Below are 21,942 nucleotides of genomic sequence, written 5' to 3'. Positions count from 1 at the left end.
CTTTTGCTGTCTTTCCACTATGCCTCCCTCTTTCCTTTCTTTCTTCCTTCCACACTGACTCTTCCTGTCACCAGACCGTTCTGGACTAACCTGCATGGACAAAATCGAGAAGTGCCAGGAGACCTACCTGCTGGCGTTTGAGCACTACATCAACTACCGCAAGCACAACATTCCCCACTTCTGGCCGAAGCTCCTGATGAAAGTGACAGACCTGCGGATGATCGGGGCGTGCCACGCCAGCCGCTTCCTTCACATGAAGGTGGAGTGTCCCAACGAACTCTTCCCTCCGCTCTTCCTGGAGGTCTTCGAGGATCAGGAAGTGTGAAGTTGCCACCACTGAAAGGGAAGAGGAATTTGGGGCAAACTGGGAGATGGGAAAGGCCATCATTTTTATAGGGGAAGGATGGAGGGAGAGTCCTCTCGGCAGGAATCTGCATTTCTCCGACATTTACAGTATGTGGTTTAAAAACTGGAACCAACAGTAACAGAAACGACACACCAGCAACAGGAGAGTCAAGCAAACAGAGGATTTTGTTTTTGGAACACCTTCTCCACCTCTTTCTCCTCCTTATACGTACCCCTGTTTTAAAATCTGTGTGGGGGCCCTTCTGTCTGAGCATGATGTCTTATCTAGTAAGAGTTGTAGCCATTTGCCAAGACACTTACACAGATACACACAACACACACACACACACACACACACACATACACACACAGCCACAGCCTGTTCCACCTCAGTTCTTCAGAGCAGAGCTCTTTACGGGGGTCCGTTCCCCCTCTCTGGTTCTTTTTAGCAGTCACAGATTTACACATTTGAAGCCCATGTTTCCAGCTCTCTTGCTGGCCAGCACCTCTCAGTATTATTTCTGAATAAATGTTACAGCAGTAATTCAGATAATATGGACATCAGTGACATATTATTGCTTACAGTCATGCAGGCACACACAATCAGCAAACACTGCACATTGAAAATTCTGCAGCTGCTTTAAGCATTATTCTGGTGCATAATGGCTGTAGTAAAGCAGTGCTACCAGATCTAGTTTATAATTAATTCAACTCAATCTGAGCCGTTACAGCAGTTTTTGGAGCTTCTTCTTCTTAGATCACAGTGAAACCGGTGCTATATTTATATAAGGCTACTCCAGTTTTATGAAATTGTGTTGTCTACCTACCTACCTAAAAACATGCAGACCATGGCTCCATATCTACCTTCATTTGTGTCATTGGACCGGCTCCTGTGACATACAGTGCGCGCGCACACACACACACACACACACACACACACAAAGAGACACACATTTGAGCAGACTTGCCTTGTCATTGCCTGTGCTGCTTGTGCCAGCAGCCTACCGTCGTATGAATGACAATTAAGCCCTTCTTCCCCCAAGGAGTTACCGCATTGAAGGGAGGGAGAAAAAAAAGGGGGGTGGAGGAAGGGAGACGCTTGGATGGGATATGAGGGAGGAGCAGAGATAGAGAGAAGAAACAAGATCTAATAGCTGGACTGTAGATTCAGAGCCAGGGGTCAGAAGTAAATCTCCCACATGCAGCCTCCAAGGAGGTTTTGAATAGCAGCAACCACCAGCAAGACAGCAAAGCTCATCTTACACACACACACACACACACACACACTCTCTCTCTCTCTCTCCCCCTCTCTCTCTCCCTCTGTCTCACATAAACACACATCACCTCAGAGTAACGTGAATGCCTCATTTTACTGTATGCACTGTGCGGCAGTGTTGTGATATACAGCCCTAACCTGCAGGGTTTGTTCAGAGTCCTCTCCTCACGGACTCAGCTCAGTGTGGCCCCTCCAGGCTTCCATACACATTAGCCTTTTTTTTACCATGGGCGTCACTGAGAGCAGGCAAATGCCAAGAAGGCTACCATTTACCTCAAAGTGGATACACCCCCAGGCTGGGGCAGCAATACTGCCCCTGTGGTGTCAGGCACTACCTCACCTCTGTGGACACAGGGCAGCTGCCCACAGCCTACACACAGACATACACCATTCAACCATGCATGTATAGATAAACACGCAAATATGTATAATTTTTGCGTAGGTGCACACTTGTAGTCATGGAAAGACAAAACACTCACAACACACACACATACACACCCTCAGTGCTATCACTTGGTTGAAATGAAATACCACTGAAGACAGGAGGGCCAGCCATCCCCCTGGAAGGTTTTACTGACTCCAGGGAATGGTACCCATTACATTCGGGTTATCTCTTTTTGTTATATGGGACCAAGTGTCATCTTTTGAAATTGGGAATTACCTGCTTCTGTCAAAACAGAAATCGACTCACAGAAGCAATGGAGGACAATGTGGATGTGCAGCCCAGCTGACTGAGTAGCAAGATGATTGATGACATAGAGTAACAGAAAACCCGTGGTGGCCACGCCCGTTGAATTAGCATACACGGAAAGGGCAGTTTCCTCCTGCCATAGGATCTTGATGATTATTTTAATGGAAATACACTTTCTCTTCAGAGGCACCTCAAAAGTTCTTTAAGTCTCATGCACGTTACCAATGCTCACCACTATAAAAAGTAATATCTCACTGCAAACATCCATGGCAGATATGACGAGGTACTAGCCAAATGACTATTCAAAAATGTTGATTTAATTATTAAAAGCCCACTCTATTCATTCTAATTCTGGGGCCAAGCCAGATTTAACCACTCTTACAAGGAGAGAATGAAAGAAACTAAGAATATCTATTATATTCAATGCCAAGCAGTTGTTCATACTAGGCACTTATACAGGATTGGTACACCCCCAAGAACAATCTAAGCAGAGCAACGTGTGGCAGGGATCATGGGTAATCATCACAGATGGCCAAGCCTCACTGCTTCAACTTCTGAAGCAATGCCTCGAGGAGGGAGGAGAGAGGAACTGGAACGCCTCCTTTGCCACAATGGTGGAGTCTGGTCTGACTCCAACCCCCTTCACAGGCATCATCACCACTTCCAGAGATCCAAATGCCCTACCCTACCCTCGCCCATGAGAATGCCCTTTCTGGAGCCCAGCTCAGATTTAATCACACCCCATCACCGTTATAAGAGCGCCCACCCAGCCAGGCTGGTGGGAGATTTTGCACTACCGCAGCAGTCCTCCCTTTAGCCCCTTACTCATCAAAGTTTGTTTTTTGGGGGTGTGGGGTCCTCATGGACACCGAGGGTCTTTGGACAGAGTGTTAATATGCTGTACAGATTTTAAATTGTAATTTGTTATATTGGGCTACATAAATACAATTGAGTTGACTTGAGTTTAACCAACACCCCTTGTTGGATGACATTAATTTCAATGCTGCTCTGTGTAAAACAGCAGTTTTGGAGTTGTGGCTGCTCTGTGTAACAGAGGCTGGCAGTTGCAGTGGGCTCAGTCCCAAACCTGTCCCGTTGTCAGTATTAGACCAACAGCACATGACCCTCACCCCTTTACCAGCCCAACCTGGGGTGGAGAGAGATCCCTGAGTAGGAGGGCTGTGTAGCACTTACTCATTCTCCCTGTAGTAATCATTTTCCCATCATCCTTCCTATAGCGGAGTCAGCCCAGTGACTTTTCAAATTCAGAGCCCTCCTCCAAACAGCCTCCCTTCCATCATCATCATCATCATCTCTCCCCTTCTCCTCTTCGCTAAGCACCCAAATACATCGTACCTATTCAGTGCTGAGTGGGATGCCCCCAGTTTGGCCCAGAATCATTTACATCAAACGGGATCCAGGCCTCTCCTTGTCAGACAAGGATGGCCATAACTGCCCTTTAGTGTGGCTCCAACGGATGAATGTGAACGGATATGCAGCACCGATGGGAACAAGAGACTTGAGCGTGAGAATGTTAGGATGTGAGAGAAGAAGAAAGCATGGGACAGGAAACAAAAAGCTGAGGGCCTCAACCCTCACTACCATCATTGAAATGGGTGAAAGAAGGCAATGTGGCCTGTTGTAGAGACAATGTTAACAAACATTCAGAGGAAGGGGAGACGGAGATGTACGAATATGTACAGTCTCCCCTTCTGTTCCCTCAACAACACCATATGAGCCCCTGCTCCGACGCAAGCTGACAACCCCAAATCTAACCCTCAGCTCCCTCCAAAAGGATAACCTCCAACTTTCAAATGGTGAGGATCAGAAAGAGATCCTGCATTCTAGAGATGCAGGTTTGGAATTCCAACACATCTTTGTAAAAGAACTGAAAAAGAGAAAAAAATCCCTATTGATGTCCTTTGTTCTCGTGAGCTGACTGGGTATGTGTGTGTGACAGAAGGGGTTATAATGCTGCTTTACCTTCTGAGTCTGATTTAGATTAAGAAAAACAGATATATGAAATGATTATAAATCCATAAAACAAAATGAAAAGAAATGACTTTTTAAAAAAAGACTCCTGAACAAAATTATTGGAGATTTTTTCATTTTATCATTGTTTTCTTATTTTTCTGGGTTTTTTTATGCTTAAACTGCTCTGTGTAAAAAACAAAAAAAAAACAGCTGTAGTCACTTTTTGACCATGCGTGCAGTGTAACATAGAAAATATTTCACTTCTTTTTCACATTTGTTGTTTGTGTTGTTAAGCCAACTGATCTGTTTGTCTGTGTGTCTGTTCAGCTGTCCGTCCCCTTTTATCAGGAGGAATTTACAACCAACAAAACAGGAATTTCTTTTTTATATTTTGTTTCTTTTTTATGAAATTACAACTTCGGAGAAGAGAAAAAAAAACTAAACAGGAAAAATAATGCAACAGAAACTGAAAATACAAAAAAAACCCTGAAACAATCTTGTCATACCTCACACAACACAAAACTCAAAGGAACTTGGGAGGAGTCATATTTTGCAGGCACATGTGAAAGTTCAGAGATGCATATATAGATTTAAAAAATATGTGTATGTTAAGATAATATGTGCTCTTGTGTACGCATCAGTAGAAGTTACAAAAGAACTCTTCCCTCAAGCTTTTGTGCTTTCTATCTTATTGATTTGGTTCTCAGATGACGGGAGATGCAACACAAACATGAGAAGACATTAGAGATCATCTGCTAATGTGAGCACTTATCCAACTTAAAGGCACAGTCTGTAGACAGTAAACTCAAACTGTGAAAGGCCCAGAGACTGAGGGATTATAACTTTTGTAATGGCTGAGTGTTTTATGGTATTGAATGTAGCTGACAGGAGGGGGCTGGACCTGAGCCCGGCACCCACAACCTAACTTCCACGCACCAGCAGAAAGCATAGTGGTGTCACATAGACGTTACAAACAACCAACAAAACTGAGAATATATATTGCCCATCTGCAAGGTGCAATACTATGTTATGTATTTTTATATGTTCTCTGTTTTGATTTGATTTTAATTTCATTTACATTACATTTATTTTGACCATAACCAAGGATGTAAATACAAAAACGTACACACTCAAGATTTATTGCAACAAAGTAAATTTAACTGTTTCATCCCGATGTCATGTAAGAGGGAAAAAAGAAAAGTAATGTGTAATGCTTCATATATTTGTATGTGTGCACTCTCTCACATGTGCATGCTGATCCATAGTCAGAAGTGCCCCGTGACAGTAATCATAAACTCTGTGCCTCTTCTTGTTTGCAAAGAGATAGATTCGTACCCCTCATGTTCTCACAACAAATAACACGCTACACATGAATGCCTGTAGTTGTGTGTATGTTCATCTGTGGAATTGGATGCAGTTCTTCCAAACTATTGATGTGAGTGTTACCAGCAGGCACAAAGGCTGAAGGTTAGGGGGCAGCAGGGTTGTTTTGTTTAGTAAAGTGGGAGGTGGGAAAGGGAGAGCGATATTAATAAGTAAGTTCTTATTTGGTTTAAATGTCAGCTAACCTGGCTGCAACACATTCACATCATTTTTGGAAGCTCAAAATGAACTTCTCCATATGTTCGCCGCTGCATTGCCTCCCATAAGCCAGCCTAAAAGTCTTGCAAGATCAATTTTCGATGTCAAGAAAAGGATTAAGCATAATCAAGGACCAGTTTACAACCAGGACTGGTGCATACCCCATTTACCCTTTCATTTCAAGCGCCTTGTATCCAGACAAAATCCAGATGCAATTTAAGATATTGTCATTTACACTGATGTTGAAGTTGCAACACAAAGAATTAGCAACAGCTGGCTACCTAAGTTTTGAAATGGACGACAGCTACTTGAGGTGACTATAGATAGGGTACTGATGTAGTTACATTTGGGAGGAGTAGATATTACGTATAAATCTACACCTTTTAAAAATCAGGCTACAATACTTCTCAAACCACCTCCCCAGCTGGTATGAGCAATCAGATTTAAATCCATCTTGAATGCTTCTTGGATGCATTTACACTTGACTTTTTTGAGATCCAATACTTATCTGGTCTGCCCAAGACACATGAAGTGAAGTGTAAATGGAGTCTTAGATGAGGGGGACAATTTGATCTGACTGAAATAATTTTGGTTTGTGATGACACCCCTAACTCAAGCTAATTGCATTTGCCAGTTCACAACAAGCAAACTGAGGATTTCAAGGCTGGCTTTGCGGGGCTTCCAAGCCCATCCCTCCATAGATATTATGATCCTGGTTTATTCTCACATTTTGACACATTGGACAAGGGTGGAGACTGTCTATTTTTTTTGGTTTTATGGTTGTGTTTGGTCACCCCCCTATGCCAAATGTAGAGTTTGTGAAGACATGCAAGTAGCAAGATGTCTATGCAATTTCCCTCCAGCTCCCTTCAAAAGACAAGCTCCCTTTGAAAGACAAGCAAGATGTGCTCGTTGTAACAACAACGAGCACATCTCAATTAGGAAATCAAATTCGGCCTGGCTTGAATTCCAGAGGTTCTTTGCGTGACCTACAGACCCTTGCTACTTTGTGTGGGTGAGAGTCAGGACTTCCTGGGTGAGCTGGCCTTAAGCCCAACTGACTGGCTGGTCCTCTGGGTCAATAACTCTTCACAGTAGTCCAAGTCTCAGAGAGCAAGTAGGAGGTGTTCTGGGGATGTTGTGGAGAAAAAGGATTCAACGACATGTGCTGTTTTTTGTAAACTGCTCAGAAAGTGGTGTATGTTTATGTATATGTGTGTTGTTGGGAAGTTTGGGTACTACTTAATGTCTACTTGATGCAATGCTCTCATTGTTTGGTGGGTTGATCATTAAGGCCACAAAGCCTTGAATTCCAAGATTTAGACAAGCCCCTAAATTCAATTCTTCTGCAATATGCGTGTGAAGCTTTATTATGTCCTGTAACCAAGTTAATGTAGTGTTAAAGATGATTCTGGGTGGTCTGTACATAGCATAAGCATGTTTACTTAACTCATTACCTCTGCTTTTGAGCCAAGAGGAAGGATTTGAGCTGATTTACAATATCTAATCTTTAAAAAAAAAACAGTCTACTTCATCCCACTGAGATGAACAGCTTCAACCTGCTGACCATCGGCTGTACTTGAGCACTTAATTAAAATGCTCTTTGAATTGCCCAAACCAACCCACACTAAAATTATAAATTGCACCCTAGCCAGTAGCCTTTTCCACCATTTAATGTTTTTAAATTGGTTTAACCAGAAAATAAACGGAGTTGCAGGCTTTAGGCAAAGACAGTTAATGACTAATTATAAAGTTTACAATTATTTTTTAATGAAGTGCAATAAGTGATTGAGTGAACCTTTTGGCGCATTTCTAGTTTCATCAGATCTTATTTATACATTTGAGGGGAAATAATAATGTCATGATTGCTTTTTAAATGCACCCACCCGTGAGAGCATCAGCTAGACCCACTCCAGATACACACACGTACACACACAAACACAGACCACGTTTTGTGACTGGGTAAAGGAAGCTATTGAAGGATTCTCTCAGGTAAAAGAACATTTTCTAATAAATGATGATGAACCTTAGATGAAACCCCATTGTTAGCTCATGTTTTTTGTCTTCTCAATTTCCAATCAGCAATGTACCTTTTTTTTCTGTTGTGTTTGGGCCCTGACAACTGTCAGACTGAAAAGGTGTAGACATCTAGGTTTCAAGCATTTTGATCCTCCTGAGTCTACCTCAACCACAAAGAACCTTGCCCTCATTGCTTTCTTAACCCTAAATGAAAACACATTTCTTCATGTGTGGAGGTGGGAGAGTGTCTGTCTGTTAGTTTTGTTTGGTTGGGAGTGTTTGAGTTATGTTTGTTTGGCCCATTTTCTCCAGGAAAAGGAAAGTGAGTTAGATTTACAATATCACAAATCACAATTTTTCCTCAAGGGCATTACAACCTGTACTCCCTCTATCCTAAGACCCTTGTTTTGGATAAGGGGGAAAAAAATGAAGAATATGGATCAGGGTGGATGTCAAGCAACTTCTAGGTGCCGCCAAACAGACAGGACCTGAGTCACACGACCACCTTAAAAGAGGACAGACTACACAGTCAATATAGCAGACAATTTTGTAAGTCATCAGAAGCACCATAAAGTCTGTTCTGACAGATAGAGAGCCAATGAGGGGAAGCTAAAATTGGTGTAATATGGGTACACATTTTGTAGCTTTAGTTAAAATTGTAGCTTCAGCATTCTGAACAATCTAAAGTCTTTTAATACTAGCACACACCTACCTGGCAACAAACTTTACAATAATCAAATCTCGATGAGACAAAGGAATGAATTAGGGTCTCTGCATCAGCCATGGACAGAAAAGACTAAATTTTAGTTGATTTTGAATGTGCTGATCAAAAGAGAGGGCAAGATCAAACACCAAGATTCTTGGCTGTCAAACTTTTAGAAATCAGAGAGTTATTGTTACTCAATAAAACTGGTGTCTATGCCTGGCTGGGACAATTACCAGCATCTCAGTTTTATCAAAAAATCAGGCAACATCCAAATTTAGTAATGATCATCTGCCTTTACAGGCACATAAAGCAGAGTGTCATCAGCCTAACAGAGGAAATTAATTCCATACCAGCTTATATTCTGACCGAGAGGTAAAATATAAAGAGAGAATAGCAAGTTAGGTTATGTTACTATAGGAGAAACACTGTGTTCTTTCAGATAGTTAAGACTTTAACCATGCAAGACTCAGGCCAGAAAGCACTGAGGTGGAATCCTTTGTAGTTCTTTAAAAAAAAATGGTTAGAGACTAGTCGATAATTATTCAGACACCCTGGATCATGGTGTGTTTTCTCAAAGGTTGGGTTTGCTATTCCAATCCAATACACATATATTTTGTCAAATTCAGTAAACCAGGGTCAGGATCTCTTTTTTTTTTATTGAAAGAGGTGCAACTGAATTCAGGAAACTAGAAAGGGCTGTGTTTAAGTCACTGGTACAGTTTCCAACAGGGCTTGTCTCTGCAGTGAAAGGAGCCAGGACCACAGGCAGTCACTCAAAAAGTGCAGTTAAAGTTGACGGACCAATGGCGAGTGGTAAATACATCAGCATCAACATTACAAGGACAGGCTAGTGTTGCTTCAAGTTTAATAAGAAAATGATCTAATACCACAGAGGTGACAGTGAGAGCCAAGGGTGTTACCACTGCAGTAAGAAGTTTCATGAACAAACTGAGTGAAACCAAAAGTATCAAGAAGTGCCAGAAAGGCTTTACTTAAAGGATTGAAGGCCTGAAAAAATATAAGTGGCTGGCGATGCTAATCTAACATTGTGGTTGAGTCCCCTATACTAGCAAAGGTTGTTTAACCAGGTCAAGACAACATTTTTGAGATATTTTTTAAATCATGAATTCGAATGACATAATTCTGATTTAGAAAGTCAAATTTTTGATTTACCAATAATGTCAGCCCTAAATTTTGTCATATCTCAAAATCATGATTTAGTATGACATCATTTTTATTTAAAAAAGTTAAATATTTGATTTACAATCTCATAATATTGAGTTACAATTTAAGTTAAAAGGTTTTGCTTTTATCTGTAACTTTTCATCTTTTTTGAAGCTTGATCATGTGATACTGAATAACTCACATTTTTAACTTTTCTCATAAACACGTGCCAGAGTGTTTAAAAGCAAATTCAGCCCTTACTGACAGTAATAGTCTCATCACTCTCTTCCTTTACGGTCAAAGTGCCAGCGGCAATATCCAGCTCTCCCCCACCCAGTTGGCTAATGGCGTATATACAGCAGTACATGGCGCACATCCAAGCCAGGCACCATCCACTCTTGGGGGGGGGGGGGGGGGGGGGGGGGGGGGCAGAGGAACTGGCTTTGTTCCTCCGTCCACGGGCCTGTTCTATTTTTCTATTTCAGCGTGCTTACTGTTTAACTTTGTCATCTACTAAGGGTGGCATGGCTAAAATCAAGGCTGTGCATGTATATAGGTGTGTGCATGTCAATGTCAGCATCCACGTTCATGTGAGAGAACTGTAGTCAGTGTGTGAACGCTTTGTTATGAATGTTTGTGGTGCTGATATTCGATCTCCCTGCTTTGCTTTCCCTCCCGAACTCTCAAAAGCACCTTTTTAGGCAGCGGTACATGACAGAAGTCCTGTCATAGACTTGTATTATTTCTTTTGAAGAATGTAACTTATATTGTGTTCAGCAGGCTAACAGAGAGTAAGAAGCAGGAGGTCTTGGGAACCATTTATATGTGATAAAGACTGAATTGCAATAGTGGGTCATGTTTCAAAAGAAAAGCTGCAGCGATTTCCACAAACAAAAGCCAGACTGTTGCTCGCAGAACAGAGCACATCACTGACGCCTTATTGATTGCTTATGTATCCCTTCTCCTCTGCAGCATTGTTTTACAGCATGTTTCATAGGGCACAAGAGGATTTATCATGAAGACTTGTACTTACAAAGTGTATGCTGTCTAGTTGGATCTGGTAAAGAGTGAATTAGTGAATTGCTGGGTGGTAGCAGTTGAGTACTCCCAAGGGGGATTTTTAGGTTATAGCAACACACAACATTAAATGACTAAATTTAAGCTAATACCTCCTTTGTGGCCAAATTAGCACAACAAATCTACAATCAGTAGAGAGCCCGTAAGTTGAACAGTGTAATCTAAGTGCCAAACATTAAGATACATGTTCAGACTGTTTGATTTTTAGATTGTGACTGTTAACATACTGCTTGGCAGCTGTCATTTGTGTCTTAATGGCTGAGTAAGAGGCGTTGTTAAAATAGAGAGTTTTATTAAATATGAGCTAACACTACACCGCCTCACTCTATCCCTTATCCAGTGGCACATGGAGCTCCATTCACTTCTGCTCTACGATCTGGCCACTAGACATTATGCATAGCTTTGGGACCATTGCCTGGTACACCAAATCCCAGGACAGAATAGATATAGGTGGTATTGTGTCGTCAACTTGCAAGTTGATTATTGACTGTCTGCAAGGAGATTTATAGTCATGAGAATATTTTTGTAACCTGATGGGAAATCACATGCCTAGACAGCTAAGAATGTACACAAATTAGCTCATCTATTAATAGTCTATCAGTCAGAGATTTAGGTCAAAGATTAGATAAATGGTGTGATTTGTATTGTAGTTTGGAGAGATCTTTGCTTCTGAGAAAAATATGCAATGTTTGTCAGGTTGAAGTTTTGAATTGGTTCAGAACTGCTCAGGTGTGATAAACCGGCCTCAAAGGGTGCTTTCCGTCCTCCCTCTGTCCTGTGTTCTTGGCCCAACATGTCTCCCTTGTCCTCTGTTCTGTCAAACACCCCAGCATATGCACTGTCAGCTCTCTTGTCACGTACAATACACAAACCCTTTGTTGTATGCAAAACCAGAGGAAATGCTTTCTGCACAGCCACTTTTGAAACCTAAAGAAAGGGATCAATTTATGAACCATTTTCACTTTATACAGCACCAGCAAATCACCAACAACCACAAGTGAGAACATCTTCTTCACTGTACCACCTATTTGTTCACATTGTTTACAACAGAAAGGACTCTTTGTTGCATGTACAGAAAGCTTAGCATGCTTATAGTATGTTCTTAACAACTTTTAGCAAAAATACACTATGCTTTAAAGTGGTATCTTGAACAGAAGGTAACTGCAGGGTTGATGTTTTGCTAAAACCGCAACAAGTCCTAGCTATTGTATGCAGCAGTTGGTGCTGGTAGATATTTCCATGTCAGACTTTATTTATAGATGGGGCTATGTTGTAAAAATGTCTAAAATGTCTGTGTCTGTATTCACTATTTTATAATCCACTGTCATATTGGATTATGAGGCTAAAAATGTAAAATATTTTTTACACACCTGTAGAGAATAATCAGGTGCATCAGAGAGATTATGATACAGCAAGAAAAAGTAGACAAGAAACCTTTATGTAGAGATGAATGAACGGACCGTAAACACTGACAGTGTGCAGGAGTTTACTTTGTCTTTATTTAACATAAATATGCCAGTTTCAAGGTCTGGACAGAGCATTTTACACACCTTTTTGCAAAACTTGTGTGTTTGGATTTTTCAAGAAATTCAACCAAGCATGCTGAAGTCAACCTCAAAATCTCTTTGGAGGACGAGTTATCTGGGGTTAAGTTTCTTGATTTGTTGTTTCTTTTGGAATTTCTATCGTCTTTCATTCTTGGAACAGGACCTTGTTCAGCCTGCTCAGTATATTTGTGACTATGGAAACACACTTCATGACTTCAAACCAGCAGTAGAGTTAGTTTTACAAAACATACAAAAAATAAACATGAAAATGAGCTATAAAAACCTTCACTACAACCGTTAATACTACTTTTCTTACTTTTGTATTACTCCTTAAAGAGTTCCTTGCTTCACTGTGACTGCAGAGGCTGCTGGGAAAACTATGATGTGTTCTGCAGACACTCAGGGGTTATTTGGGAGGTGCCAAAGACAGGATGTGAGGTGTTTTTGTTACGTTGAAAGCATGTCAACCTGTTTTCACAGCTCTCCATGCAAACTATAATACAGGCAGGTCACATTATCTCTGGAGATGACTTGGAACAACAGAGTGCAAGAGACTGAAACAAGTATCATTGTACGTATCGCAGTCCTGGATGGGCATGTTTTGAAACCCGGACATTTCAGCCATTCAGCAGCACATAAAATTCGTTACGGGAAGAATGTTGAAGGAAAATATGTGGATTTCTTTCTTTCACCAACTCGAGTGGCAGAACATATGTAAAGGAGACAACTGTTTTATTCAGTCGTATTGTTTAAATATTTCTTCTGACCACCAGAGGTCTAGAGGTCTTTCTCAGTCAGAGTAAAAAAAAAAAAGATTATTTTACACTCGCCTAACACCATTGTTTTTTACAACCTTATAAGTCACTAAGAAGACTGCCTTCCATCCAGAGAGTTTGCATTTTCAACATCCTTCCTGTAAATGAATTTTTGAGATGGTGAGACACTAAAATATCCAGGTTTATACGTTATCACTCTCGTAGATCAGGGCTAGGCTGTCACTTGCTAAAAAGAGAATAAGAAGCCAAAAGGAATAAAAATCCAGAAAGGACTCTGTAGCCAAATAAAACATTTCGATGCAGCATAAACAGAGTTTACAGGTACACCTTTGGGCTGGACTAAGTGGATCGAGGACACAGTATGCAGGGAAACACATGGCCATTCACTGTACTAAGAGTACAGCTCGCTCTGTCTGTCTAGAGGTGCCAGACAGTCATATATTTTCAGGGTAATACAAAGTGTAGCAGAAAGTATTTAAAAGTTTATTCAGTTTACTTTTCCGTGACTGACAACGTACAGGATACTATGTAAATTGCCAATACTACATAACCCCAGCCTCCTGGTATCTGGTGCAGGTTGAATCAGACGTTACAGTTTTTCTCGATTGCTTAAACACTTTTCTTGAAATGAAGCTCTCCACTCAAAGCCATTCAATCTTGCTGAAAAAACAAACTTTGCCATCAGACATAACACACAAGCCCTCAAAAACACACACTACAACACAGTCTTACACACTGGTGAGATAATTTCAAAACAGTACCACCAAAAGTGGTTATTAGACATGTTGCTTGTGATTCTCCCCCTCAAAAACCTTTTCACATGATGAACACAACAAAAGGAATAACAAATTTTAAACATTTGCACATTTTTCATTCCTTAGTGTACTGTACAGTACAACATACACCAAACAACAAATTAATCTGCCCCAGCATCTTGTCTTTGGTCTGAGACAGGCCAGAGATTCTTGTTTTCCACCTCCTTCTCCACCTTCTCCTCCTCCTTCCTCCGCCACACTCCTGCTCTGTGTCCTCCTACTCCTCATCTTCCTCCTATCCCAGCTCCTCCTCCACCTACCGCTGTTCCTCTTCCTTCACCTCTTACTGCTCTTCCTCCTCCTCCTTCTCCTCTCTGGTGTCCTCTACCTCTTCCTCTGGATTTCTCTGGATCCATTGTTCCAAAACTGAACAAACCAACTCTGGCCCTTTTATCTATCTGTGGAAGGTTCTGATTGGTGTGTTATCAATTTTGACTGTTTGCGTTTCCACATGGGTAGTTCTGTGCTAATTGAGCTCACCCTGTGCCGACTTGAGTGAACAATATTTAATGTGTTTTCTCAATGACCACACAGTGTAGGCAATGAGTAATGAAGGGATTTGTGTGAAGAGTTTAGGGAAGTGGGTGTGCTTTTTGAAAAATTGAGTTATGGTTTTGAAATTTTAGTTCAAAAGCCTGGTTGTAGTGTTTAAGCAATTGAGAAAAACTGTAAAAAAAAAAAAAAAAAAAAAAAAAAATCTGACAATATTATTAGACACAGATTTTGTTTTCTTTTCACCTCTGTTTCTCTGTTTGTTTAACTCTCAGATGACGTCACTATAAAAGGCATGCCAAACAAAGCAACAATATTTAGGATTCATTCATCCACGAAGCACAGGGGGGAGCAATCATGCAAGGACATACAGTCAAGCAACGCAACGCTCTGGGCTAAATAAATACACACTGTCTTGTCTTTCAAATAAACACAATCACACACATGCACAGGAAACCTCTGAATATCTACTGTGATCTCCTCTCACACCACCCACACCTCTATCACACCAAACCAATTCTCACCTGGACCTGTCCTACCTGTGATTACCCAATACCCTGCTGTTCCTGAGCACCTGCCACCTCCTTTTTTACCTCCTCCTCCTCCTCCTCCTCCTCCTCCTCCTCCTCCTCCCAACATGAGTCCAGTGGGTGGTGTGATGTCAGGTTTTTGTAGTGGGCTGCTTATGACAGGTCCAGACAATCAGCGTGTTTGTAAATGTCAATGTGTGATTTTCAAATCTTTGTTTATGGTCAGGGTTTTAAAGGAAGATATTTTTCTGGTAATTGTTGCTGGTCTATTTTATTATATATTTATGTAATAAATATGTGACTAAATTTACATCTCATTGGCTCTTTGGGCTGTTATTGGCTCTCAGTTCTCCAGCTGGTTACGTCATGTGTTGGAGGGTTTTCATTAATGGACTAATAAATTAAATCCATAAAAACCTTTTCTTGTTATCACCTCATTGTCTCTGTTGTGGTTGTATATAGAGGTTGTTTTTTTTTATTATCTAATTGTAATATCTAATCCAAATTCCAGGCATCATAGTGATGTTAATCTGTAACTGTATGTGACTCTGAATTGATCCTTTGGCCAATATAAAAGATAAAAACAACATTATCGCTGCATCAACACTTTAAAACCTCACTCAAACATGCTCTGCAGTTCTAACACAGCTTTCAGTGATAATAGATGAAAATGTAAATGTCCCCATGTACCATAATCCCAGATGAGCACTTAATCCTACTTAGATTGAGGACAGCTATGTTTGCCAGCGGTATGCATGTACCTCACTTTGATGAAAAATATTTGCATAATTGAAAAACAATGCTCTTTACAGTTGGATGCAGCAAAAGGATGTAAACTCGGTGGGCTGAAATAATGGCTAAATGAGGAGTAAACAAGGTTTGTCTGGTCAAATCAGCGTCTGTGTGAAAACACAGGCGCTGGCAGCACTGCTCAGTTCATCAGCACATGTCATAGCACATCCTTCCCGACTTATTGACAGATCAAATCAGATCTCTCAGAGTGCTGTGAGGTTTCCCAGTGAGAGACAGCAAGTCACAAGGCTGTGAGTGCTAATTCTGCAACCCAGAATGATTTGTCTTCACAGATGGGAAGGATGTTGGGATGCATGCTTTCTCAATGAGCTCCAGTGTATTCTGTTTTACTGAAAAAAAGTATTTTGTTACACCTGCCTTGTAAATCCACATGTCAGGGGTTAATGATCCATGCTTTTGCTGCAAGTTGGGGTGATTTGGATTAGGTTTAGCAGCCCAGCAGATCAGCAAATTGTGGAAAGCCTGTCATCAGCTCCCTTGTGACACCTTAAACTCATACAGTAAAAAAAAATGTACTGTGTAAAAGGATCCAGGTTGGATTCTGACCTGTGGCAGAAGAAAACATAAATGATAATGTGGAGTTAAGGTCTGCAGTGAAAGGCCAGGTTGTAAAGGGTCACTTAAGGGTGACACGTCCAGTCTGGCAGTGTATCACCATCTGGTGGTCAAATGATAAAGAATATGGTATCCATCCTGTGAAAAACATTTATTGTCAAAATGTCAACTTGCAGCAAAATAAATTTACTAAATACATGGCAAACATACATGACAATTGTAGATGAAGTAAATACAAAAACAAGTTAAATTCAGATGACCTGTCCCCAGCTTATTGGGGAGGATACATGGTGCATGGCATGTTCATGTACTACAGTAGGGGAACAGGAGGAATTCTACTAACCCATTTTATTTAAAGCTACAGAACATCCACCAAAACATTTTCTTGCAAAAGTATTTATATAGCAGAATAAAACTATTTATACCTTCTTTTTAAAGCAGTATTAAACAATCTGTCGTGGAGGCTCCAAAACTACGTGGTTAGGTTTAGGAAAAGATTGTGGTTCATTTACGTGATTTAAATTATGTAAATTTAGTAATGCTACTTATGTAACTTTTAGCATTGAACAATGGGGCTAAAGGGCTTCAGTGCGATGAACTATGACACAAAATGGTGCCACGTGTGTTGGTACCAGATGCCGAAAAACATGACGAGGCGTACCTATAGTGTAAAGATGGTTTGGTTTATGAAAACAGCTGTGTGCTGCCTCTGGAAACAAGTTTGATGACAAGAGTAAATCATTAGCTATAAAACAGAAAACAATGAGCTAAAACACACTGAAAAGCTCCACAGGGTCCGTTAAAGGTTGATATTAAAAAATTTATCGGTGCAACTTTAAAGATGGTAACAGAAATTCTTCATTGACATTTAAAGACTCACTAGTGAAAAGATCCATTCTGATTCATCTAGGGAAGTGTGTTATTGGGTCTATTAGTGTGTATGGTCATTTGAATCACTTAAAGGTTACATTCCTTAAGAACTTTTTTTTATGAATTTGGGATAGGTAGGGTGGATCTTTCCACATGAAGTCCACCATGTGGGTGGAAGCTGTTGTGGGGGCTGTGATCTCACAAAGGCAGCTTTTCCGCCAACCAATCCCTCGCTAGCTGTTTGGATGATAGCCCAGCCCCCTTGGATAGGCCTCCTCCTTTCCTCGTTCTCTCTCTCTCTCTCTCTCTCCCTCCCTCCCTCTCTCTCTCTCATGCCTGTCTCATGCACACACAAACATCTAACTCTCTCTCTCTCACATACACACACTTCATGCTCCGTCATAGTAGGAATTTTCCACTCAGTAACAGGAGAACATTGCAGCCAGCTGCACTGTCAATTGCAATATACTGTATGGTCGAACCTCAAAGATTGTTTGCAGACACCATTTTTCTTTTAATGCATGCAGCTATACTAAGGACATGATGCACGTACATGGCCAGGCATGTCAGCCAGCTGCAGAACTCTTAATTTTTATCCTTGTTTGTACTCTATTCCTTGTAAACATGGCTATAAAAAACCTCAGGCGAACATGTGTGTTTACCAGGACAGTGGAGCAGAATAATGCAAATCCAAGAATTGGGGCCCAAGGGAGGCAGAAGCCCCCCCCCCCCACCTTCCCAATAACTACAACTGTAGCTCTCTTTTTCTCTTCTCATCTTTATCTCTCAGTCTGTCTAATGTCTCTCCCTAGTTTGTGTCATCAAACACACTCATAAACTCTTGAAAAGATCAAGGGCAGCTATGTACATGTAGCATGTCTTCTGTATACATTAGAGGCCTCTTATGTAAGTGTGAACCCACCCCCTTCCCTTCCCATTGCCCATACATTTCCCGGCTTCCTCTTAAATCAGGTCAGACGAGGACAACAGAGTGAGAGAACTGCTACGGTCAGGCGAGGACGGCATTGAAAATACACATGTGATATTGGAAGCCTACACCACACAGGAGAGGCAAAAGGAAAAAACAGAGTGAATTTGGGGAACATTTTTTATAAACATTAGCTGTGGCAATGTGCGTAAATGGACGAAGAGAGACTATATGTATGAATCTAAAGTAGCGGCATGGTGCCATCTGTTTCAACATCATGTTTCTGCTGGTGTTGATTACACAGTGTTATTTTCTATTGACATTTTGTCTACTTCCAAATACACCATATGGCCAAAAGTATGTGGACACCCCTGTACTACCACCTCCAAAGCTGGATTTATAGTCAATGCAAGAATTTATAGTTAAACATCAGATTTCACCCATTGATATCACTACAACACTTGACACATGTAATGTACATGATCAGGCCATATCAGGCTTTAATTATATCACCTACAGTTAACTGTGTTTACATTGTTTCAGTTACTTTGTGATACAGAGTGACACATTAAGAACTAGAGTTATATTCAGGTTATTTAACATTTCATAACATTTCTTTTCAGCCCCGCGACCCTGTGGATAAGCGGTTGACGATAGATGGATGGATTTGTTTTCAGTTTGGTGTGGAAGGTCTTGACTGGTCTGCACAGAGCCCTGACCTGAACCCCATTGAACACCTTTGGGATGAACTGGAACACCGACTTTGAGCCAGACCATATCAGTGCTGTGCCTCACTAAAGCCAATTCCTGCTGCCAGGTTCCACAATCTGGTGGAAAGTCTTCCCACAAGAGTGGAGCAGCAGATGAATGCCCATAGTCTCTCAATGAGATGTTCAACAGTCATATATGGGTGTAATATTTAAGTGTCTACATACTTTTGGCTATGTAGTGTATATGCTCTGAACTTTTGGCAGTAATTTTATATTGACCTTAGCTGTAAAAGGATTGCATACATATGGGGTGTCAATTAAGAGGTACTTCATGAATTATAGAAAAAAAAAAAAAAATTCAGCTAAATCAATTCCAGATTGTATTTTTAAAAGTACAAGGGGGATACTTGGAGAAAAATGCATTTATTTGGAAGATCATGTGGGACTTCTGAGGAAAGCAACCTCCTGGGGTGGAAGCTTCTCCAAGAGAATCCATTACTGCCAAAGCCAACATAGAAAGACATAAAAATGTAAAATGTATGCTTTTGAAGAAGCGAGAGTGGGGATGTGAGAAATAACAAGTGAAGCAAAAAATGATTACCCAAGATTACAGAGGTTTAGTGCTCATCCTGTGTGCCATACTGTATCCAGACATACACAGACATAATCTCAAAGGTTAACTCCTTAAAATAATGAATTATCAAAGGTTGTGTGAACATGAGAATCTTGCAAGAATTTCTGTCAATCAGGAATTAAGCAGTCGTCTGTTAAATAAGTGGTATGTTTATGGATGGGTAATGAGGATTTAATTTAATAAGGAGATTAGAAGTAGGGGGTCTGAGAAGAGAGCCAACTAGAACGCGACGGAGGGAAAAATGTAGAGGATTGTGAAAAGTTTGGGGGTGGGGGTGGCGGGAGGTCCATAAGACTAGGTCAAGGAGTTGAGGATGTCCTCAAGATATATGGAGGGTTATCCCAGGACTAGGGGAGGAAGGAGGCCCCTCATGTCCTGCATACCAGCATGTACTCCCAACATAAACACCATACATCTTATACAATACATTATTATGACCCTGACAGCACATACAAACTGATACAATATGCAGTCTTAATTTACTGGTCCACACTTCTCCCTCAGCAAAACATTTCCAAATCCCCATGAGTCAAAAAACCTGTTAGTGAGTACATTACCATGAATCATGACTGTATATAGTGACACTTTGTGTACTGGCCAGGATAAGAACAGAGATAAAGTCGTAGTAGAAGCATGAGCAAAATTCTAAAGATTAAATGGTGTGATTCATTACTATAAACTGTGCACAGTAGAAGCCAAAGTTAATATGTCTTATGCATTTTTTATGCAATTCTGTTTTGGCTCAACTCTTTCTCTTCTTGTGACTCCGAGTAAGAATGTGATATACGCTACATGCCTAAAAGTATGTGGACTTCTGAAATGAATACACGTGGGATTTGTTTAACATCTCATTCCAAAACCATAGGCATTAATATGGTATGTTGTCATTGCAGCATTCACGCAAGATTTTGGGACCTAGTTGTAAAGATTTGCTCACATGAGAGCATCAGTTAGGAACCATTGGTCAGGGTTTCCTGATGTGTTTTGTGCATGGGGGCATTCTGCAAAAAGTTGCCTCAAAGTTTAAAGCACACTGTTGTAAAAGGATTGCATAAATTTGGGGTATCAGTTAACTCAAAGTTTGGGGAGGACAGCTATGGTTGTAACACTTATTGCTTCAGGAACTTTAACTCGCTTAATTTTTTAGCTAGGGTTCTCAAACTTTTATACAATGTACCCACGTTTGTTTACTACAAATGGCACTCATTCAATCCTCTACAAGAATATCACAGACCACGTGAGTCGATGTCAAATACAAGGTGTTCCTTTGTTACAACCTATCCCACTACCGGGGTAGTGGTAGCCCGATTTGCCGCTCAGCAAGCTCGGCGACCGTCAGGCTGTGATTGGGGGTAAATCAGCGGTCGATCTGCTGTCGCCAGTCCTTATGTGAACTACTCAAGGACGCATGAAAACGGCTCCCCGACACATTTCTGACACATCGCCGACGTCTGCCAGATACCTAGCACGCCGGATATCTGGAAGAGTCCACATCCAATTCAATCCACATCGCATTCAAAATTGTTCTCTTAATCAGCACAGGGTGAGCTCAATTAGCAGACATCTACCCAGGTGGAAACACAAAGAATCATAATTGATAGCATACCAATCAGAAGCTTCAATAGATAGATAAAAGGGCAGGAGAGGAGGAGGAGGAAGAAGAGGAGGAGAAACACAGTATGGAGAGGAGTAAGTGGTGAAGGACAGGCACAGGCACTCATAGACATCAAAAGGGGCTTCAGCACCTGCCCTTTTTCTTCTTCTTTTTTCTGGGATGCTTTTTCTTTTTTTAAATAAAAGAATATACAGTATATTTATGCCCTCTCTCTCTCTCTCTCTCTCTCTCTCGCTCCGCATCTCACTGCGCAACCAGAGCGCAGCGCACAGACAGACAGCAGCCCCTCCAGCAGGGTTTTTCTTGGCTTGTGTGGAGGTGAGTGGTGATTAACAAAAGACTAAACTACCAGTGCCTCAATAATAAAGTATACATTAATGTATTCAGGCAATTCAGTATTCTGTTGCTTGGCTGTGTGAAGCTGAAGGTTATCTTTGCTCATTTGGCATCTTGCTTGTGAAACAAAAAGTAAAAGTATTTAAATAACATTTATTTTAATTATGCCTGCAGCCCAATGCCACAGTTTAGTGTGAAGATTTATGTGAAGTATTATATATTCCAATAACACCAAAAGAACTGAAACGATTTATTGCTTTGTGAAAAATGAATAAATTATTAATGAAACTATGTCATAAATATATACTTGAAACCAGTAGCATAGAAAACATGCACACTGGAGCATAGTTTGCTATGTGTCGCCTGGTCCTGTGATAAACCTAGTGAATACTAAAGAAGACTGTGGTCTCTGTGTGAACTGATTATTTTGTAGAAGAGTAAAAATGTGAGTTAAAAATGAGTTAATATATTTGTCTTGTTTAAAAAAA

The 21,942-nt window shown here is 40.8% G+C and overlaps 1 protein-coding gene across 5 annotated transcripts in view; it reads left to right on the top strand.

The window, feature by feature from the left end:
- thrab (thyroid hormone receptor alpha b) overlaps positions 1-7,904 on the top strand; it is a 138,038-nt gene extending 130,134 nt beyond the window's left edge. For all 5 annotated transcript variants that reach the window (XM_046068129.1, XM_046068128.1, XM_046068127.1 and 2 more), the window contains one exon: positions 75-7,904. In XM_046068129.1, the coding sequence (XP_045924085.1) occupies positions 75-325 (251 nt within the window). In that variant the 3' untranslated portion in view covers positions 326-7,904. The remainder of the gene's footprint in view (positions 1-74) is intronic.
- The last annotated feature ends 14,038 nt before the right edge of the window (positions 7,905-21,942 follow it).

The sequence above is a fragment of the Micropterus dolomieu genome, linkage group LG14 (genome assembly GCF_021292245.1).
Source record: "Micropterus dolomieu isolate WLL.071019.BEF.003 ecotype Adirondacks linkage group LG14, ASM2129224v1, whole genome shotgun sequence".
Classification (NCBI taxonomy): domain Eukaryota; kingdom Metazoa; phylum Chordata; class Actinopteri; order Centrarchiformes; family Centrarchidae; genus Micropterus; species Micropterus dolomieu.
The sequence above is the reverse complement of the archived record's forward strand: the minus strand, read 5'-3'. Positions and strand labels throughout refer to the sequence as shown.